The 17235-nt window shown below is 57.0% G+C and overlaps 1 protein-coding gene across 1 annotated transcript; it reads right to left on the reverse strand.

Moving 5' to 3' along the window:
- Positions 1–310: 310 nt before the first annotated feature.
- Positions 311–12199, reverse strand: LOC120395099 (RING finger protein 112-like). The gene is made up of 13 exons (XM_039519258.1): positions 11999–12199; positions 9245–9492; positions 8755–8970; positions 6810–6947; positions 6377–6481; positions 6025–6075; positions 5057–5113; positions 4757–4843; positions 4456–4585; positions 4171–4301; positions 3900–3953; positions 1324–1398; positions 311–925 (listed from the first exon to the last, which is right to left on the reverse strand). Exons 2-13 carry the CDS (start codon positions 9320–9322, stop codon positions 410–412), a joined length of 1638 nt encoding a protein of 545 aa, XP_039375192.1. The 5' UTR covers positions 9323–9492; positions 11999–12199; the 3' UTR covers positions 311–409.
- Positions 12200–17235: the final 5036 nt, after the last annotated feature.

Raw genomic sequence — 17235 nt, forward strand, 5'->3', positions numbered from 1 at the left:
CCCTTCCCTCTATATTTATGACACAGGCAAATATACATCCTTTGTCTGGCAGAAACTTGTCTGCCAACCCTGCCTTTATTCAGACTTCAAAACAAGTTTTCCATATCTACATGTGAGTGTGACCCCAAACGGCGTGACAAGGCCTATGTTACACACGCATATTCATGCTCAGGGTGCTCTCGACTTGCATTTGATATATTACAAGGTGCTGACACAGGGCACTGAACCCTCTGTCCGCTGGCACTGATGGGCCTGGGGGTCACACAGTCATTGGAGGTTTTTCAGAGCAGATTCTACCCAATGTCCTTCTTAGAATCTGTGGGTGGGTGGCTCCCCTGGTCTAGGGTGGTTTGTGGCCGAAGTGTCTCGGCCACTCTGCAGCCCCATCACCTTATTTGTCACCCCAGACTTAGCAGTGCGCTGTTCGGATCAGGGGAGCTTCATCGGATTGCTCCTCAGTGCCGTCCCCCTGCTCCCTTTGGCTGGCGCTGGCCTCAGCCCTCTGCTTATCCTTCCAGGTGACATTCCCACCAACTCCCTGTCCCACGCCCCCGCCCACACACATCCCAGCCACGGCGCCCACCCCGGCTCCAATGGCTGCTGCCTCAGCCATACCGAGCGCAGCAGCAGCAGCGACCCCAACACCGGCTGCTCCCCCCACCGGTGCCAGGACCAGCGCCCCCGTGCCAATGCCTGCTGCAATGACAAATTTCTTGAAGCGCTTCCTGTAGGTCTCCAGGAAGGTCTCGGCCTCCTGCTTCAGCTCCGCCTCCAGCTCCGTCAGCTGGGCCTCTTTCTCTGGCGCCGGCTCCCGCATGTCTGTCCGGCACCGCCTCAGCAACTGCCCGCGCCGCTCCGCGAACTGCTCCGCCATTTTGCTCGGCCGCACCTTCAGGCAGTAAAACATGTTCCGGGATTTGCTGTCCTGCAGCCACCAGGAGAAGAGACGGCCGAGAGTGAGGCTCATGTCACACCAGGAAACACGCAGACCCACTCACTAACTGAGCTCAGACACCCCCGCAACTGAGATCAGGGCTGGCTCCCATCGTGCCGGGCACGGCACAGATCGCCTGACTGAAATCAAGCGCCTGCCATGTGCAGTGCTGCATAGCCCTCCCTGCCTGATATTGGGGGCCCCGTTCTGCTGGTGCTGGGCAGAACCCCCAACTCATGTGCCGCTGTCTCCCATCTCTGCAGCCACCCTGGGAGCTGGAGATATGAACTCCCATCTCCTGTCCCAAATCCCAGAGCCTGTGGAACCGGCTTGGATGGTTGCCTCGAGTTCCCCTGCCCAGGGGCACAGACCCGTCCCCCCACACTCACCTCATCGTTCAGAAATGCAGCGTGGTCATGGCGGGCGCTGCCCAGGACTCTCTGGTTGTGGAAGGTGATGGCCATCTGCACGGGGAGGACAAGGCCGGGGTGAGCTGCAGTTCATGGACCCCTGTCTCCACCCAGCTTCCACTGCAGCAGCCTCAGGCAACAAAGCGACACTGCTAGAGGGCGTGGCAGCTGTTTGAGGCTATGGTACCCCCGGTTTGCGGTCTGACCCACACAGCAGCCCAGCCTTGGCTCCATTCCCTGCCCCAGTTCGGCCTGAGGCTGGCTCCCGAGAGTGCGTCAGTGACGCCGGCTCTCACGGGTCTGGGGGTATTTGGGGGCTTTTCTCGATTCCCCAGGCAGCAGGTGGTTTGGGTGTGAATCTCCACTCTCCTTTTGGGGTGGGGGAGGGGTATTGTTCGGGCTGGGTTAAATCTTGTTGTGGAGGAGCAATGACTCTGGAAGAGTCTCTGCAGTGCAGCTATTCTGGAGTGGCTATTGCTAGGCCGGTCTATTCTCACAGAGGGTGGGCAGGGGGGTTATGGCTGGAGCAGACAGTGCTGTGATGTGGTTATGCCCCACTCCCCAGAGGGGCCAGCAGACAGAGCCTCTGAACCCACCTTCTCCTGCCCCCTTCCCCTGCTGCTGCAGGTGCCTCCCATGATGCACCATGACCATGAGACACGCACCAAGAGAGGAGATGTTGGTGCATCATGGGAAATGTGGTTCAGATGCCTGATTCTCCTCTGTACACCCAGCACTGAGTTTGGACTAAACCTCCCATGCTGTCCTGCTGCCATTGGTGCCAACTCTGTGGGTGCTTTGGGGCTGGAGCACATATGGAGAAAAATCAGCAGCCCCCTATCATCTCCCCCATCTCCCCCAGTGCCTCAGCTGATCAGTGCCTCACCCTCCCTTCCAGGGCCTCCCAGCCACCACAATCAGCTAATTTGTGGCATGCAGGAGGTGCTGGGTGGAAGGGGGAACGTGCGAGGGTGCAGTACACTTGGGGGAGGGAAGAGCTGGGGTGGGGGTGGGAGAAGATGGAGTGGGAGCAGGACCTGGGGCAGAGCTGGGGGTCGAGTACCACCCCACTCATTGGAAAGCTGGTGCTGCTGCCTGAAGCCATGAGGCACCGCCTCCCATCAGCAAGAGAGGATACCATGATGCATGATGGGAGATGTAGTTTGGTTGCCCCAACCTCCCATTCTCCTCTGAAGGCTGGGCTCCTGGGAGCTGCAGTTGAAGCAGGAAGCCCAACTGCGATGGGGTGTACTAGGCCCAGAAGCCCCCTGCCGGACTTGTTGCAGGAAGGGAGCAGTGGAGAGGTCCTCCAAGCAGGCTTGAGTGGCTGCAGGGGAAGTGGCCAATCAATGAGGTTGCAGGGAGCGGCCAATCGGGGCCCAGGAGATCCCTATAAAAAGGAGCTGCAGAGCCAGAGACAGACAATTCCTCGCAGGAGCCAGTGGAGTGCAGGTGGGAGCTCCTGTCTGGGCAAAGGGAACTGCACCATAATGGAGAGCTCAGTGCTAGGAGGGACCAGGGGAGCGAGGAAGAGCTCCTGGCTAGCTGCTGAGCTTGAACTTAGAAATGTCCTGAGCTAAGGGTAGGGTGTCGGTGAAGGCTGGGACCTTGGGAGGTGCTCCAGGGAACAAAAGACAGTTTTGCTAAAGGGATACTGTGGTGTACGGTTGCTACTGTTATGGTCCCTGGGCTGGGACCTGGAGTAGTGGGTGGGCCCGGATCCCCCCGATAAGCCACTGGGGACGTGACCTACACTTGGACAATGATTAAACCCCCGGAAGGGGATCTGAACTGTTAAGAGGCCTGGCTGGAGAGCTGGGGTCAGAACAGACCCAGAGCGGGGGAAACAATCGCCTCCAGGGAGGAAGCCCTGGGGTGTGGCCAGATCCTAGGGCCGGGAGTGGTTCAAGAAGCTCAGACACACCCGATCAGAGGGGGGGGCTCGTGAGAGGTGGGTGCCACACTGTTACACCAACCCATAGAGGAGAATGGGGAGGACTGATGGGTTGCCCGAGATACATCCCCATGACGCAGGAGCGGAGTCTCTCCTCTTGGGGAGGCCTGCTACTGCATGCTGCCTGCAGTGCATCATGGGATGTGTAGTTCAACCAGGTGCCCAATCCGTGGAGAAGAATGGGGAACACGAGGCACAAGAACTACAACTCCCAGGACCTGCCCCAATGACCTTTCCACACAGAAATATTCTGAGATTTTCCTGGAAACTCCCAAGTTTTCTGCAGGAAAAACATCCCCATTTTGGGCCAGCTCTAACAAGCTCCTCTCATTTAAATGCCAACGGGCATCTCTTGGGGGAAAAACAGGATTTGGTGCTATGGGTTTCATGGACAGGAGATGGGTCCATAGACGGGGCGAAGCCTCCAGCATCATCCACCCTCCAGGCTAATCAAAATCTTCTACCCCGAACGTGAGATTTCACTTGGACCCTTTCCCCATCACCTCCAGCAGCATGGACCCAGTTCCCAACATTGCCCCAGCCCTGGTATGGACGGGGGAGGGGAGACACCCCACGATCAGGTCCGAGACAGAGACGGTACCTGACAGGGGGAGGAGAACCCAGAGCGATGTTTCTTCATCACATCAGATAAATTCTGCAAAGGAACCAAAAGAAACCATCACGTCACAGACTCACAGGGCTTAGAAAGGCTGTGAACATGGGTTTTCTCAGCTGTGAGATGCAGCCACCTCTGGGGAGGGCCAGCTGTGGAAAGGTCACACAGCGACGCTTATGGGTATTGGGATTATCACTGACTGCAAAGGGAGAGCATCCCCTTCCTGCTCCCTCCAGCACAGCTGGACGGTCCCCACCTTTATCTTGGCAGCCAGCTGTGTCCCGGTGAGCAGCTCCCCATGCCGGTCCGTCCGGACGTGTCGACCGGCAGAGCTCACCAAGGTGGTGACATAGTCCCTCAGGCTCTCCTGGAAATCCTTATCCATGTCTGTGAAGGGGAGAGAGATGGACAATAGTGGGGGAAACTGGGGACCATCTGATCCCTCTTCTCTCTACCTTCCATGTGCAGGCATGTGCTGTGACCCAGTCGCGTTGCTCTGCACATGGCAGGGGGCTCAGAGCCGCTGTTCCGGGTCGGTTACCTCTCAGGGTTCCCTTGCTCCCAATCATGATCCGCTTGCCAGGGAAGGGCATCAGGTAACAGCGGCTGCTGATTCTCTTCAGCGTTTCCAAGGCCTTGGGGTGTTTGCAGGGGGACGTCACCGCCAGCCTCTGCCAGAGCCGGGGGGAATCGTTATATAGATATACAGAACTTATAACAATGAAATGCAGCTAGCAACACTAAATAAAGAGTGGAGGAACTTTCAGAGCCAACCCCCGCCACACGGGACAGGCTGCATGTCCCATTCCTCACCCCACCCCCCCACCAAGCCCCACAGTCACCTGTCGGACGTCTCTCAGATACTGCTCCCCACCCTGGGCTCCGAGGACCAGGGAGCTGCTCCAGTCTCGCACCAGCAGGTCTAGGTGCTGCAGGGGAGACAGGAGGGGAGTGGGGGGTCACTGGGGGTGGCGGAGGTTGGAAGGGGGCAAAGGACGGTGTCTGCAGGGGAAGCCTCAACCCTGAAGGGCATGGGGTAGGGGGGTGGTGCATGGGGCAGGAGCATGCTGTGGAGTGGGGGAGAGGTGCACTGTGGGGACACATGGGGCAGGGCGAGTGATGTGGGGGGAATGTCGTCTCACCTGAATGGGCTCCAGTCTGTATTTCTTTCCCACCACTTCGGCCACCTGCACAAACATCTGCAGAGTGAAGAGTTTAGGGGGAGTGAGTGAGTCTGGGGGCTGGGAGGTGTTTACATTGGCCGGGGGGATCCTTCCTGTGAAGAGGAAAGGGGCCTGATCCCCACCCCCCCATCTGACCTGCTCCCTTCGCAGTGAGGCCCAGCAAGCGCGAAACGGAGCTGGACATGGACAGAGGCATTTTCTGTGGGGCAGAGAGAAGCAAGGTGCACCCAGCCCAGGGGATGGGGGAAGGCCGTGGGGCATGAGGGTGTGGTGCTGGGGGGAGGGTCGTTGTTAGCACATACCCCTCCTCCGCCCCCTACACCCCACAGAGGAGCAAATCCAGTTCCAGGGCTCGCTGCTTGTCTCCAGGGTGCTCTGCGGAGGTGGTGGGTGGGGATGGGTCGGTGATTCTGATGTAGGGTCCTTTCCCGAGCGGTTCCTGAGCTGCTCCCACTTCCGCCCCAGAAAAACACCATTGCCTCAGGTTGCCGGATGCTACCAGCATTGTTTGCACAGCCCCGCAGGCCAAACCGCGGCCTGGGACATGGCCGAGAGGCAGGACGTGCAGTGACATTGCTAAGGGTGTGACTGCCAGGGGCTCGACCCGGCAGGGCAGGGGGCAGAGCGACCGCCCCAAGCCCTGGCCCCAGCAGCTTCCCACCGACGGCAGAGCTGGGCTGGAGGGGAGGGGAGGGAGGGGTCCCAACTGTGTCCCAGTGGCCAATGCCGGACACCTGGGAGCAGAGAGCCAGGCTGGGCCGTGCGGTGACAGTGCTGAGTCCAGAGGCCCACGTGACCGTGGAGAGTCGGTTTCTCTCTCTGGGCCTCAGTTTCCCCACAGGACCCCTGGGGAGGGATAATAACCCTGTGGGGCTAACGGGAGAACCTGGCCTGGCCACGTTCTGCGTCGCGCTGCCCGGCCTCACCTCCAGGTATTCGAGATCCGGGTCCTTCACCTGACGGCCAATGTTCAGTATCTGCAGATAATGAAGAGATGAACAGAGCTGCAGCAATAGCCGCCCCAGGCCACTTCCCAGCCACGGCACCCGCCCCGAGCACAGCGCCCCCTAGTGCCGCACGGGGCATCGGGGCCAGCCCTGACCCCCAGGGGAGAGCGCCCCCTGCTGAGCCCTGCCCCACTCCCTGCAGCACAGCGCCCCCTAGTGCCATTATGGGGCCTTAGCACCAGCCCTTACCATCAGAGGAGAGGAGAGGTCCCCCGCCTAATCCCCCGCCCTGTTCCCTACAGCACAGCACCCTACGCCGAGCACCCGAAACCTGGTAGGAGCTGAGCAGCATGGACATGGCAGAGAGTTTGACGCTCGTCTCCTTGTTCCTTTCAAGGTCCATGGAGCCCTCGGTGTCGACCAGCAGCACGGCCACCTGGGGGCCAAGAGTGAGAGCCCCAGGTCAGCTCCCGGCTTCGTCCAGCCACCCACGGCCCCTCTGCCCCCAGAGCTGCCCCCTGCTCGGCCCCCCTGGCACCTGGCAGCTCGTTCTCGCCTGCCCCAGTGTTAGCTCCCTCCTCTCGCTCTTCTCCATTCCCCCCGTTATCTCTCCACCTGGCGCCCCATGGGGAATTCTTTCCCAGGTCTATCCCCTTTCCCTCTCTTCCTAGCCCTCCACCCTCTTTCTCGATTCCCCTTTCCCTTCTCCCAGACAACTCATGGTCCCTCCTCTTTCCTTGTGCACCCCCAAAGCCCCCACTCACCTTCCCCCCCTTGGCTGGGACCCAGAAGGGCTGGCTCCAGGCCCACACCCCCTTGGTGACCTGCTGCTCATCCGCTCGCCACTTGAACCCCTCCAGGGGCTCGTCCTCCCGGCCCATCCATGACCCGTCCCTCGCGTCCTGCCGTGAGGAGGAGTCAGATCAGGGTGGGGGGATAAGATTGACTGGGCCCGACCCACACCATCCTGCAAATCCCCAGGGCTCGGGAGGGGAGGGTATGGGGGTGTGACACAGGGCAATTGGTGGGTCACTGCTCTGTGCCACCAACTCTTGTGAGGCCTGACGGACTCACTGCACCTCACGCCCTGGCATCATGTTCTAACCTAATGGGTGGCAGGTGAGCCTCACTGACCAACTCAGCCCTCATGGGTCCTTAATATCTGTGGGTGATGTCTGCACGGGGTGCGCACAAAGGGGTGTGGTCATGGCTGAGAATTAGGCTCTTAAAATGTGTTTGGCAAGTCCAGCATCCCCCGGGCTGCCCTGGGCCAGGGAATGTGGTAACCTGCTCGACTGGGTCTCCAAAGGAAACCGCAGGACATCGGAAATGTAGTTACATAGAAGCTACACAAAGACGTCAAGCTCGGCAGAGATCACCCCGCGACACCCAAGCGGGCGAGAGACGCTTAGGCTGGGTTTGGCTTTTCAGAGGACTCATTTCAGTGGTTTCCTGGGCTAAAAAGATGAGTGGGCGGGGCCTGAACTTCAAATAAATAATCAAATCAACGGCAATATCTGTGTATTATCAAAGTGGCTTGTGTGAGGCCTTCGCTAAAGGCCAGTGACCCACCGGCAATAACTATCACTGTGCAAGGTCTGTATTAACGCTACAGGAAATGTTTGGACACTCACTGGTATTACACATTAAATGGAGACGCTGAACTTTGGGGTGATAGGAGGGGGGCAAAGAGACACTGGTGTTACCCTGCCCTGGCAGGACAAAATAGGCCAGAGCTCTTGAAATCACACAACGGTGGGTCCTTCGACCGAGGGGGCTGAAGTCTCCGGGAAACGACTCTAGGGGAGAAACCTGCCTAGGCAAAGCCTGTAGCTTGTGGAAGTTCAGTGTTAGAGAGTGACGTGTATTTTCCCTTCTCTTTGCTTGTTGTCCTTTCCGGCTTCACTCCTTACACATGGTGCCACTTAACCCAATGGGCCTTGTTTCACTCTGAGTAGTAACCAGCCCGGGGCTGCGATTGGCATCTGAACATTTGTCCATCCCAGTCAAGCGGCCGCACGTTGTCTCCATAAAGGAGCAACACACTGAATGGTTTCTGGGCGTGTTGCAGGAGCAGGCTGGCCACTGCAGGGAGACGTCTCTGGGGAGCCCGGGAGTCGGGGTTCCGTGTTTGTTTCCCCCAAGAAGAGGACAGGACTGGCTGAGTGCTGAAGGGTTTGCTGGCAGGGCGGACAGGGAGGCTGGAACGGGTGACCTGGAACTCACAGTTCCTGGAAGCCCAGCAATTCATCACCTTGGCAGCTGGTTTGGGGGCGACTTGGGATAGGAAGAGTGTTGGGGTCCCTCTGCACAAAACAACAGGGCAGTGAGAGCCTGGGTGTGGCCTGCAGGCTTGTGGACTGCCTGTTGTGGCATTGAAGGCAGAGGCTAGCGGTGACACGTCTCCTTGGTCTGGGTTGAACCCAAAACTGTCACAGGGAGTTAATTGTTCTCGAGTGGGATGGTGGTGGTGAGGAATACATGGGACAGGCCTGCTCAGAATCTGATAGACGGACACACTAGGGGTGCAGACAAACTACTTTCAGACAGACAGGCAGACAGAGACACTAGGATCCAGCCATGGCTCCTGCTAACTGCAGCTGTGGGGGGCGGGCTGCTCACGGACCCGTGTGCAGCTCTGACCCCCCAGCAGGGGGCAGGATGGGGCCGCTCACACCCCAGCTCACTCCTGTTCCCGTTCACACTCACCAGGCTGCGGAGCCGGCGCAGCAGGTAGTTCAGCAAGAAGGATTTGCCCAGGCGCTGCTCCCCAATGATGGACACCAGGCAGACGGGGGCGTCCCCCACCCCACCCTGCTCCAGGCAGCGGCTCAGGGCCTCCTCGTCCAGGGTCAGGTCCCCTTTGTCATCCAGACGCACCAGCTGCACCGGGCACCCCATCTCCGGTGGAGCCCCTGGCCCGTGCTGCAGGGAGAGAGCAGGCCAGAGCTGGCACCCCACCCTTAAGCCTGCCAGTGTCCAGCTCCCCAGAGCAGAGCGCCGTGCCCCATTCCCATACCCCTGAGCCAGCCTATCCCCCGCCCTGGTGTCAGATCAGAGCTGGTGCCACCTGGAGGGGAAAGGCCCCATGTCCCATTCCCACCCTCTGAGCCAGCCCGTCCCTGGCCTCCTGGATCAGAGCTGGTGCCTTCTAGTGAAGAAAGTCCCGTGTCCCATGTCCAGTATCCCCTGCTCTCACCCGCTCTGTCTCTCTCCCGCTCTGTGGCATGTTTCTGAATTTCTGTACTAGGCTTTTGACGCGTGTGTCTGGGATCATCCTGTGCTTGGAGCAGGGGTGGTGGCACTCCGGGCACCGGTATGTCTGGGACGAGACCTGGCTCCAGTGAGCCGAGAGGCAGCCCCGGCAGAAGTTGTGGCTGCACTCGATGGAGACGGGGTCCTCCAAGACGGCCAGGCAGATGGAGCAGGTGACACGGTGGGGTCAGCCTGACAGAGGGAAGTAGTGGTTAATCCAGGGAGAGTTGGGAGCCAGGACTCCTGGGTTCTTTCCCCAGCTCTGGGAGGAGAGTGGGGTCTAGTGGTTAGAGCAAGGGGGCTGGGAGCCAGGACTCCTGGGTTCTCTCCCTGGCTCTGGGAGGGGAGTGGGGTCTAGTGGTTGGAGTAAAGGAGACTGAGACCCAGGCTTCCTGGCTCCCGCAGTTTTCAAATGGAAAGAAATTTTTCAGACTCTTACTTGACCTATGAAACATTCCCCCCTTTTCCTTTCTCCCACGTCTGATTCGCAAGTGAAACTAATTTTAATCTTGCCTGATACGTCCTCATGTCCTGTTCGGCTTGTTGCATTCACAGCCCGGCAGGGTTAGCGCCATTGGTCTGAGTGGGCATACACTTGGGGGGGGCATATTTACTGCACCGCCCATGCCAGGCGACCCAGTGGCAGGTGTCTGGTCCCCAGCTAGCGCAAGATGGAACCTATGCACCCAGGAGATGTTTGAAAAACTTCCTGATTGAGTGAATCCAGGGGCTGTGCTTCCCGTGCTGGGATTTCTCCCCTTGGCCTGCTGGCTGCAACACACTCACTTCCTAACGCCACCTCTGATCCCGCCCAAAATCTCCAAGGGTGTTCTGTGCGTCAATGGCCAGAGCCCGGTGGGTTTTGGTGAAAACCGGAAGACCAGAATGTCACGGAGCCCCCGGGCGATGCTCTGGAACTGCTCCCTACGAAGCCGGTCAGGACTCTGGTGAAGTCTCCTCTCTGGGAGCAGACTGTCTTCAGGGCAAGAAGCTCACATGGCTTCACCTCCTGGGTCTGACCATTCAGCATCCCCATCCCCCCGTGCGCTTCCCCCAGCGAGTCTGCCCAGGTGGGGTCCTGGGGAAGCCAGAGGGGCCTGCACCCCCACTTCGCAGTCAGACGTGACTCTCAGCCAGCCAGTAAAACAGAAGGTTTATTAGATGACAGGAACATGGTCTAAAACAGAGCTTGTAGGTACAGAGAACCGGACCCCTCAGCCGGGTCCATCCTGGGGGGCCAGCGAGCCAAACACCCCCGTCTGCACTCACCCCATGTCCCCAGCCAGCTCCAGACTAACTAACTAACTCCCCCTCCAGCCCCTCCTCCTCTGGGCTTTGTCCCTTTCCGGGCCAGGAGGTCACCTGATTCCTTTGTTCTCCAACACCTTTAGCTATCACCTTGCAGGGGGGAAGAGCACCGGCCATTAGTTGCCAGGAGACAGAGTGTTGGCCATTTACGCACACTGGCCTTTATCCCACCACCTAGAGACTTAAGAAATGCAGAGGGGAAACTGAGGCACCAGCACAGTATTCAGAGGAAACATTAAGAACAGTCCCACTTTGTCACACAGAAACAGGGGGAGTGAAGGACACACGGAGCCCCTGGCGTCTGATACGGCAGCCAAAAGCTCTGCAGGTGGCTGGGAGCCACGAACGTGTCCCTGCACTGCAGCCCCTCGGTCTCAGCTGGTCCCCAGTGTCCGGATTCGGGGGCGGGGGAACACACTGACACCTTGAATGGGTGAGTGCCCGGCCAGCATGGAAACAAATAATAATGTGGTGAAGGGGGGTAACAGTCACTTACCGGGAGCAGCCAGAGCTCTGTGTGCCCCCTTCCCCCAACAGCCAGTCACCCCCTGTGCCCCCATTTTCCCCTCCCCCATGCCAGGGGCTCCATGTGCCCCCCCTGCCCACCCACCATGCCAGGAGATCCATGTGCCCCCCCTGTCCGCCCACCATGCCAGGGGTTCCGGGTGCCCCCCCTGCCCGCCCACCATGCCAGGGGCTCCGGGTGCCCCCCCTGCGCGCCCACCATGCCAGGGGCTCCGGGTGCCCCCCATGCCCACCCCCCATGCCAGGGGCTCCGGGTGCCCCTTCATTCTCCCCAGGCAGCTACACACTGAGCCCCTCTCACTGTGGTGATAACAACTTGCAGCTCCCAGTCTCTGTGGACACTTTCCTCACACTAGGAACCCCCCATTCCTGGGCCTGATGAGGCCGATTTCAGGGGTGTTTCAGTCTGGGAGATCGCTCCTTAGCACCTCCCCATGGCGGCCTGTTACATGCACTCATGGAGGTGTGCGGCCATTCCCACCCTAACACACCACAATGGCTGGGCCCTCTCCTGGTCAACACGGGAGAAGAAAGAATCAAATCCTTAAACTAGCAAGGGCTCGACCCCACTCTGCTCCAACAGGGGCGTCTCAGGCCAAGCCGCCATGGCCGGGACTAGCGTGTCACAGCGGCAGTACTGTGGCTACGCCAGCATAACCCTGTCGTACAGATACAGCCCACAGCGGTGGCAGGGGGTTCAAACCCCACCTCCCCGAGCTGCAGTATCTACATCGACGGAAACGACCTTCCGTCCACCTAGCTGGGTCTCCACTGGTGGTCAGGTCGGCCTAGCGATGGTGATTAGGGGGGCGTGGGGCGTGTGTGGATTTCTCACCCCCACTCCAAGCAATATAGATCTACCAACCTGAATGTAAAGTGCAGATCCTGCTTCAGTCTCTCCTGACGGGCACGAAGGAGAATGTTAAATGCCTCCTCGCTCTGGGATGGTTCCGCACTCAAGACCCTTTGCCTGGCCACCTTCCAGCAGAACAATGCTAACCACGAACACTGAACTCTCTCTGGATGTCAGTCCCAAGTGACTTCTGCTTTCTCCCAGGCACCTTCTCCAAACAAGTTGGGTTTCTTGCTCCCTCCCCCTCCAGCCTCCACTGATCCCATTGGGAGGTTGTTCAGAACCTGCCATCTCTGGGTGTAGGAGCCACCTTCTCGTTTCCCACCGCTGTTGGTCCAGTCCCTGTTGTCCTTCTGCCACACCGTCCTCCAGCTTCCATGGTCTTCCCCGTTCTTGGAATTCCTCCCACCCATGCCGTCAGGGCGAACAGTCACAACCACTCTCTGCCTCCTTTTAGACTGAATGACCCAGGCTCTTTGAGTCTCTTCCCACAAGATGGGCTCTCCGTCCCTCTGATCACCCCAGCAGCCCCTCTCTGCACCTGGCCCGGCACAGAGCCCTCTTGCTGCAACATAGAGTCACGGATCCCCAGGCCACAAGGGACCCATGTGATCACCTAGTCTGACCTCCCTGTATAACCCGGGCCAGAGAACGGCCCAGAACTAATTCCTGGTTCAACTAGAGCAGATCAGTTAGAAAAACATCCCAGCTTGATTTTATAGTGATCGGTGATGGAGAATCCCGCACACCCCTTAGTGAGATGTGCCAATGGGCAGTGACTCTCAGTGTTAAATGTTGACACCTTATTTCCAGTCTGAATTTGTCTAGCTTCAACTTCCAGCCAATGGGATGTGTCAGACCAACGAGATGGACGAGGCCTCTGAGATCTAATTTCTATTCCCCTTGTAGGTACTTACAGATGAGATTCATGCCCCCCATGAACCTCCTCATTGTTAAGCTGAATAGACGGGTGCCAGATTTGGATACAGGATTGCAGACTAGGTCTTCCCAGTGGTCACATGATACGCAGAACAAAACGCTGTGCAACAGCACTCTGAAATCCCTTCCAACCCATTCCCACCCAAGAAAGTTTCACTTCTTTATACGGAAGCTCCATTAGAGGAAATTGCTTTGCTTTCAGTGGATGCAGACTCTCTGTCGACCGGTTAAGTGTCACGTGTGTTCCTCTTAGGATGACCTCCCTTGACAAATGGCTCAACCCAAAAATAATTTGGCAATTTTCATTTCCTTTCCAAATCATTCCATTTCCCTCCCTTCCCCCACCTTTTAAATTAACCTCCCCCCACCTCTCTCTCTCTTTGACACCCACACTATTTTCATTTTTACAAAACTATTTTCCTTTTCTCTCATTTTCAATTTGGTCCCAAAGCCCCTTTTTGTCCAAAAAAACGTTTGACAAAAAGTTCTCAATCCACCCCCCTTACATGATTTCTTGACATTTAGGACCGAGTTTGGCTGGCAAAGAACAAACCCATTATGCGCTTAGGTCATCCTCAGACTTCACAGCCTACAAATGGAAGTAGTTAAACAGAGTATATCCCATACAGCACTGGAGCAGAAGGGAATTACATGCAGAAAACAAGTGATCGGCAGCTGTCTGTGAGATAGAAGTGGATTTTCCAACCCAGCCTCTACAGCTCGATGGAACTTTAATTCCGCTGGGTTTGATTGCACTTGAGCTGAGCGGCTGTACGGTTCTTACTAGAGTTCAGCACAAGTTTCCTTCGAGGGTCTCTGGATGCGTCTTTGAGGACCAGTCCGGTGACAAACTTTCATATTTAATAACATGTGGACAACCAAAATGAACCACTTCTCACTTTAGCTCTCATCCTTTTTACGGTCTGAGAGAAATACGGGCTGACTCATGTAGTTTCATTCTTTGCAACAAGATACAACCTATTCCTGATTATCCAAATAGCCTGGGGGGACACGGCTGGTCCCACGGTTACGTGGGGCTCTGGAATCAGCACTTTCACCTCATGGCCCAGCCTGGCTCTCTGCTTCCAGGTATCGGGCATTGGGCCAAAGTTAGGACCCATCCCTCCCCTCCCGCCCAGCTCCGCTGTTCGTGGGTAGGCTGCTGGGGCCAGGGCCTGGGGCGGTTGCTCTGCACCCTTCTCTACTGCTCCAGGTTGAGGTGGGTTGGGGCACCAGAGCTGAGATGGGAGGCACCTGTTTCTCCCGCCATCTCAGTGACCCCAGGTGGCACAGAGAAGGAGTCTGCCTGAGTGCAGAGCACAAGGGATCAAAATCAGGACCAAGGGGGAGGGACAGGAGTAGGCTGGGACAAGGAGTCTGCAGAGCCTGGGACCTGGGGTTGGGAGGACTGGGATTTGGAGGGGGGAGACTGGGACTGACAGACACTCCTTTCCCTTCCTGCCATCTCCTGCCTCGTTCACTGCTCCCCTTCCAACATCTGCCACAGATGAGGCCGGCTCCTCTCTTGCTGCCCAGCAGATCTGGCTAATGTTAGCACAGGTGTTTGTAAAAACAACGAGGAGTCCTTGTGGCACCTTAGAGACTAAGAAATGTATTTGGGCAGAAGCTTTCGTGGGCTAGAACCCACTTCATAGATGCATGGAGTGAAAATACAGGAGCAGGTATAAATAGATGAAAGGAAGGGGATTGCTGCCCAGGTGTTTGTGTGTCAATGTAACGATTCCCCCCAGCTCTGGCAGATGCTGGCGGCGACGTCCCCTTGCAAACACCCCAGGGCCCTGGAAGGGCTGAGCAGAAGCAGCAGCTGCTGTTACCTGATGCCCCTCCCCAGGAGAGGGATCACGACTGGAGGAGAGGGAAGGCTGAGAGGTGATGGACCCAGGACAGCATCTCTGAGCCCCCTCCCATGTGCAGAGCCTGGACAGTAGAGAGAAGAGGGATCAGACAGGCCCTAGATTCCTCCACCATCATCTCTCTCTCTCTCCCCTTTGCAGACATGGATGAGGATTTCTGGGAGAGCCTGAGGGACTACGTCACCAACCTGGTGGGCGTGGCCAGTCGACATGTGCAGGGGGACTAGAATGGGAAGCCGCTCACTGAGACACATCTCGCTGCTGGGAAAAAGGTGAGGACAGGCCAGCCTGGGAGGAGAGCTCAGCCTCTAAGCAGAGTCAAGACAGATTAAGACATGGAGAGGAAACCACTGACTTTGCAGGGAGTGAGGCAGGGGGGCATGCTCCCCTCACTGTCAGTGGTGACCCTCATCCCTGTGCAGTGTTGCTGTGCGGCTGTTACCCAGCTGCCCCCCCCCCCCAGAGGCAGCTGCATCTCAGTGCGGGGCGAGCCCTGCTCATTGTTCACAGTCTTTCTAAGCTCTGTGGTGTCTTCTGTCATGACAGTTTGTTTTGGTTCCTTTGCAAAATTCTCTGCTCTGGTGAAGGAATGTCACTTTGGCTTCTCCTTTCCCTGTCAGGCACCTTCTCTGCCTCTGACCCAGTTGTAGGGTGTCTCTCCTCACCCGTCCATGCCAGGCTGGGGTGAGGCTGGGAACTGTATCCATCCTGCTGGAGGTGAAAGGGGAAGGATCTAGGTGAAATCTCAGGTTCATGGACTCTGGGGTATTTGGTGCTGGAAGGTGTGCTCAGCCTACGGACACGTCTCCAGTCCATGAGACCCATAGCACCAAATCCTGTTTTTCCCCAGCAGACGCCTATCAGCTTGTTAGAACTGGTCCGAAAATGGGGGTGTTTTTCCTGTAGAAAACATGGAGTTTCCAGCAAAACCCCAAAATGTCTCTGTGTGGAAAGGTCATTGTGGCAGGTCTTGGGAATTGTAGTTCTTGTAACTCACATTTTCCTGGGCTGGGCACCAGGTTGAACTACATCTCCCATGATGCACTGCAGGCACCATGCACCACCTCCCCTCCACAAGAGATGAGATCCTGCTTCTGCATCATGGGGATTGTAGCTCCAGCACCTCGTCATCCCCATTCTCCTCTCTAGGTTGGGATCCCAAATTGGAACGCAACTCCCCTGAGTCCGGCCTACAGAGGAGAATGGGGCAACCAAACTACATCTCCCATGATGCCCCACAGTCTCCTCTCTTGGTGAGGGGAAGGGGTGCATCATGCCCTGCTTCCCTGCTTCTCTGATTCCAGAGTTCCCTGCGGTTCTTGCAGGGAAGCACGGCATCATGGGGGATCTCTGCTCCAGCTGTTAATGAGCCCACCTGCCCACACCCAGCTCAGCGGTTATCAGACCAGTTCTAGTCATAAATCCTTTATTGGCATCCAAAATAGTGACGCTCCCTAACTGCACCTGTCACCCTTGTCCAGAGGGGTTTAGGTGTGTCTCCCAAGGCCTTTTCATTGCTTTTTGTCAGTCTTTCTTCTGATGCAGATTTGGTTCAAGCAGAGGTGGGGGTGGGGGTGTGTGTCTTTCATGAGTCAGACAGGCTGGATACTGCACCCTGGTTCCCCAAGAACACAGAGGTGATAGGTACCAAGTCCCCCCGTTGATGAGGTGCTTGTGCTGAGCGAGTATCCCCATTACATCCTTCCTCCGTGGTACCAGCTCTGATCTTCAATCCATTGCAGCCGCCGCATCAGTCGCTGGATCCAGCAAACCAGTAGAACCAGACCAATTGCTAGTATAATTTGGAAACCGATGATCACCACAATGGGGTGAAGCAAGATATTCAAAAGACCTGTTGCACTGGGGCTCCACCCAAGCAAAGTCTCCCACCAGGAGTGGTGGCCTGTGTTTTTAACTGTAGCTGCCAGCCTAGAGATCTCTTGGTTGTGGTGCTGAATCTCGAGTTTGCCAGTCTCCCCCAAAGTTCAGAGCTTCTGCAGTTCAGCTTGTAAGGAGGGATGAGTTAATAGTCCCTTAATGGCAGGGAGAGCCATTCCCAGTGAAATGGGGGAACCTCCTTGTAGAGCTCAGGATCGGCATTTAAATGTTGTACAGTCCATATAGCCACAGTAAGCTTAATATCACAACTAACAACGGTGGTTACATTACAGAAACAGCGATTAACGTAAGGCACCATGAGTTGAATCCAATGTCCATTAATCAATACAATACATCTCGTTCTTACGCACACACATGCTTTACCAACATAGATAATAACAGGTGTTGTGATGGGCAATCGTTAAGAGAAGGCGGCAGAGGGATTCCCCCTTGGGGTTCCCCACCTGGTAACCTCCCCTGGACATGTAGGGTACAGGGCTGGCTGTGCCCCAGTGCATCCCTGCAGGTGTTATCCCTATTACCTCTCCTGGGTAGGAG

Source organism: Mauremys reevesii, unplaced genomic scaffold (genome assembly GCF_016161935.1).
Source record: "Mauremys reevesii isolate NIE-2019 unplaced genomic scaffold, ASM1616193v1 Contig94, whole genome shotgun sequence".
Classification (NCBI taxonomy): domain Eukaryota; kingdom Metazoa; phylum Chordata; order Testudines; family Geoemydidae; genus Mauremys; species Mauremys reevesii.

Coding starts and splice junctions, on each gene's coding strand:
- LOC120395099 (XM_039519258.1), bottom strand. CDS start 9,322: ATGATCCCAGACACACGCGTCAAAAGCCTAGTACAGAAATTCAGAAAC. Junction 6,076..6,376: donor TGCTGCTCAGCTCCTACCAG/GTTTCGGGTGCT, acceptor CATTATCTGCAG/ATACTGAACATTGGCCGTCA. Junction 4,586..4,756: donor ATCTGAGAGACGTCCGACAG/GTGACTGTGGGG, acceptor CGGCTCTGGCAG/AGGCTGGCGGTGACGTCCCC.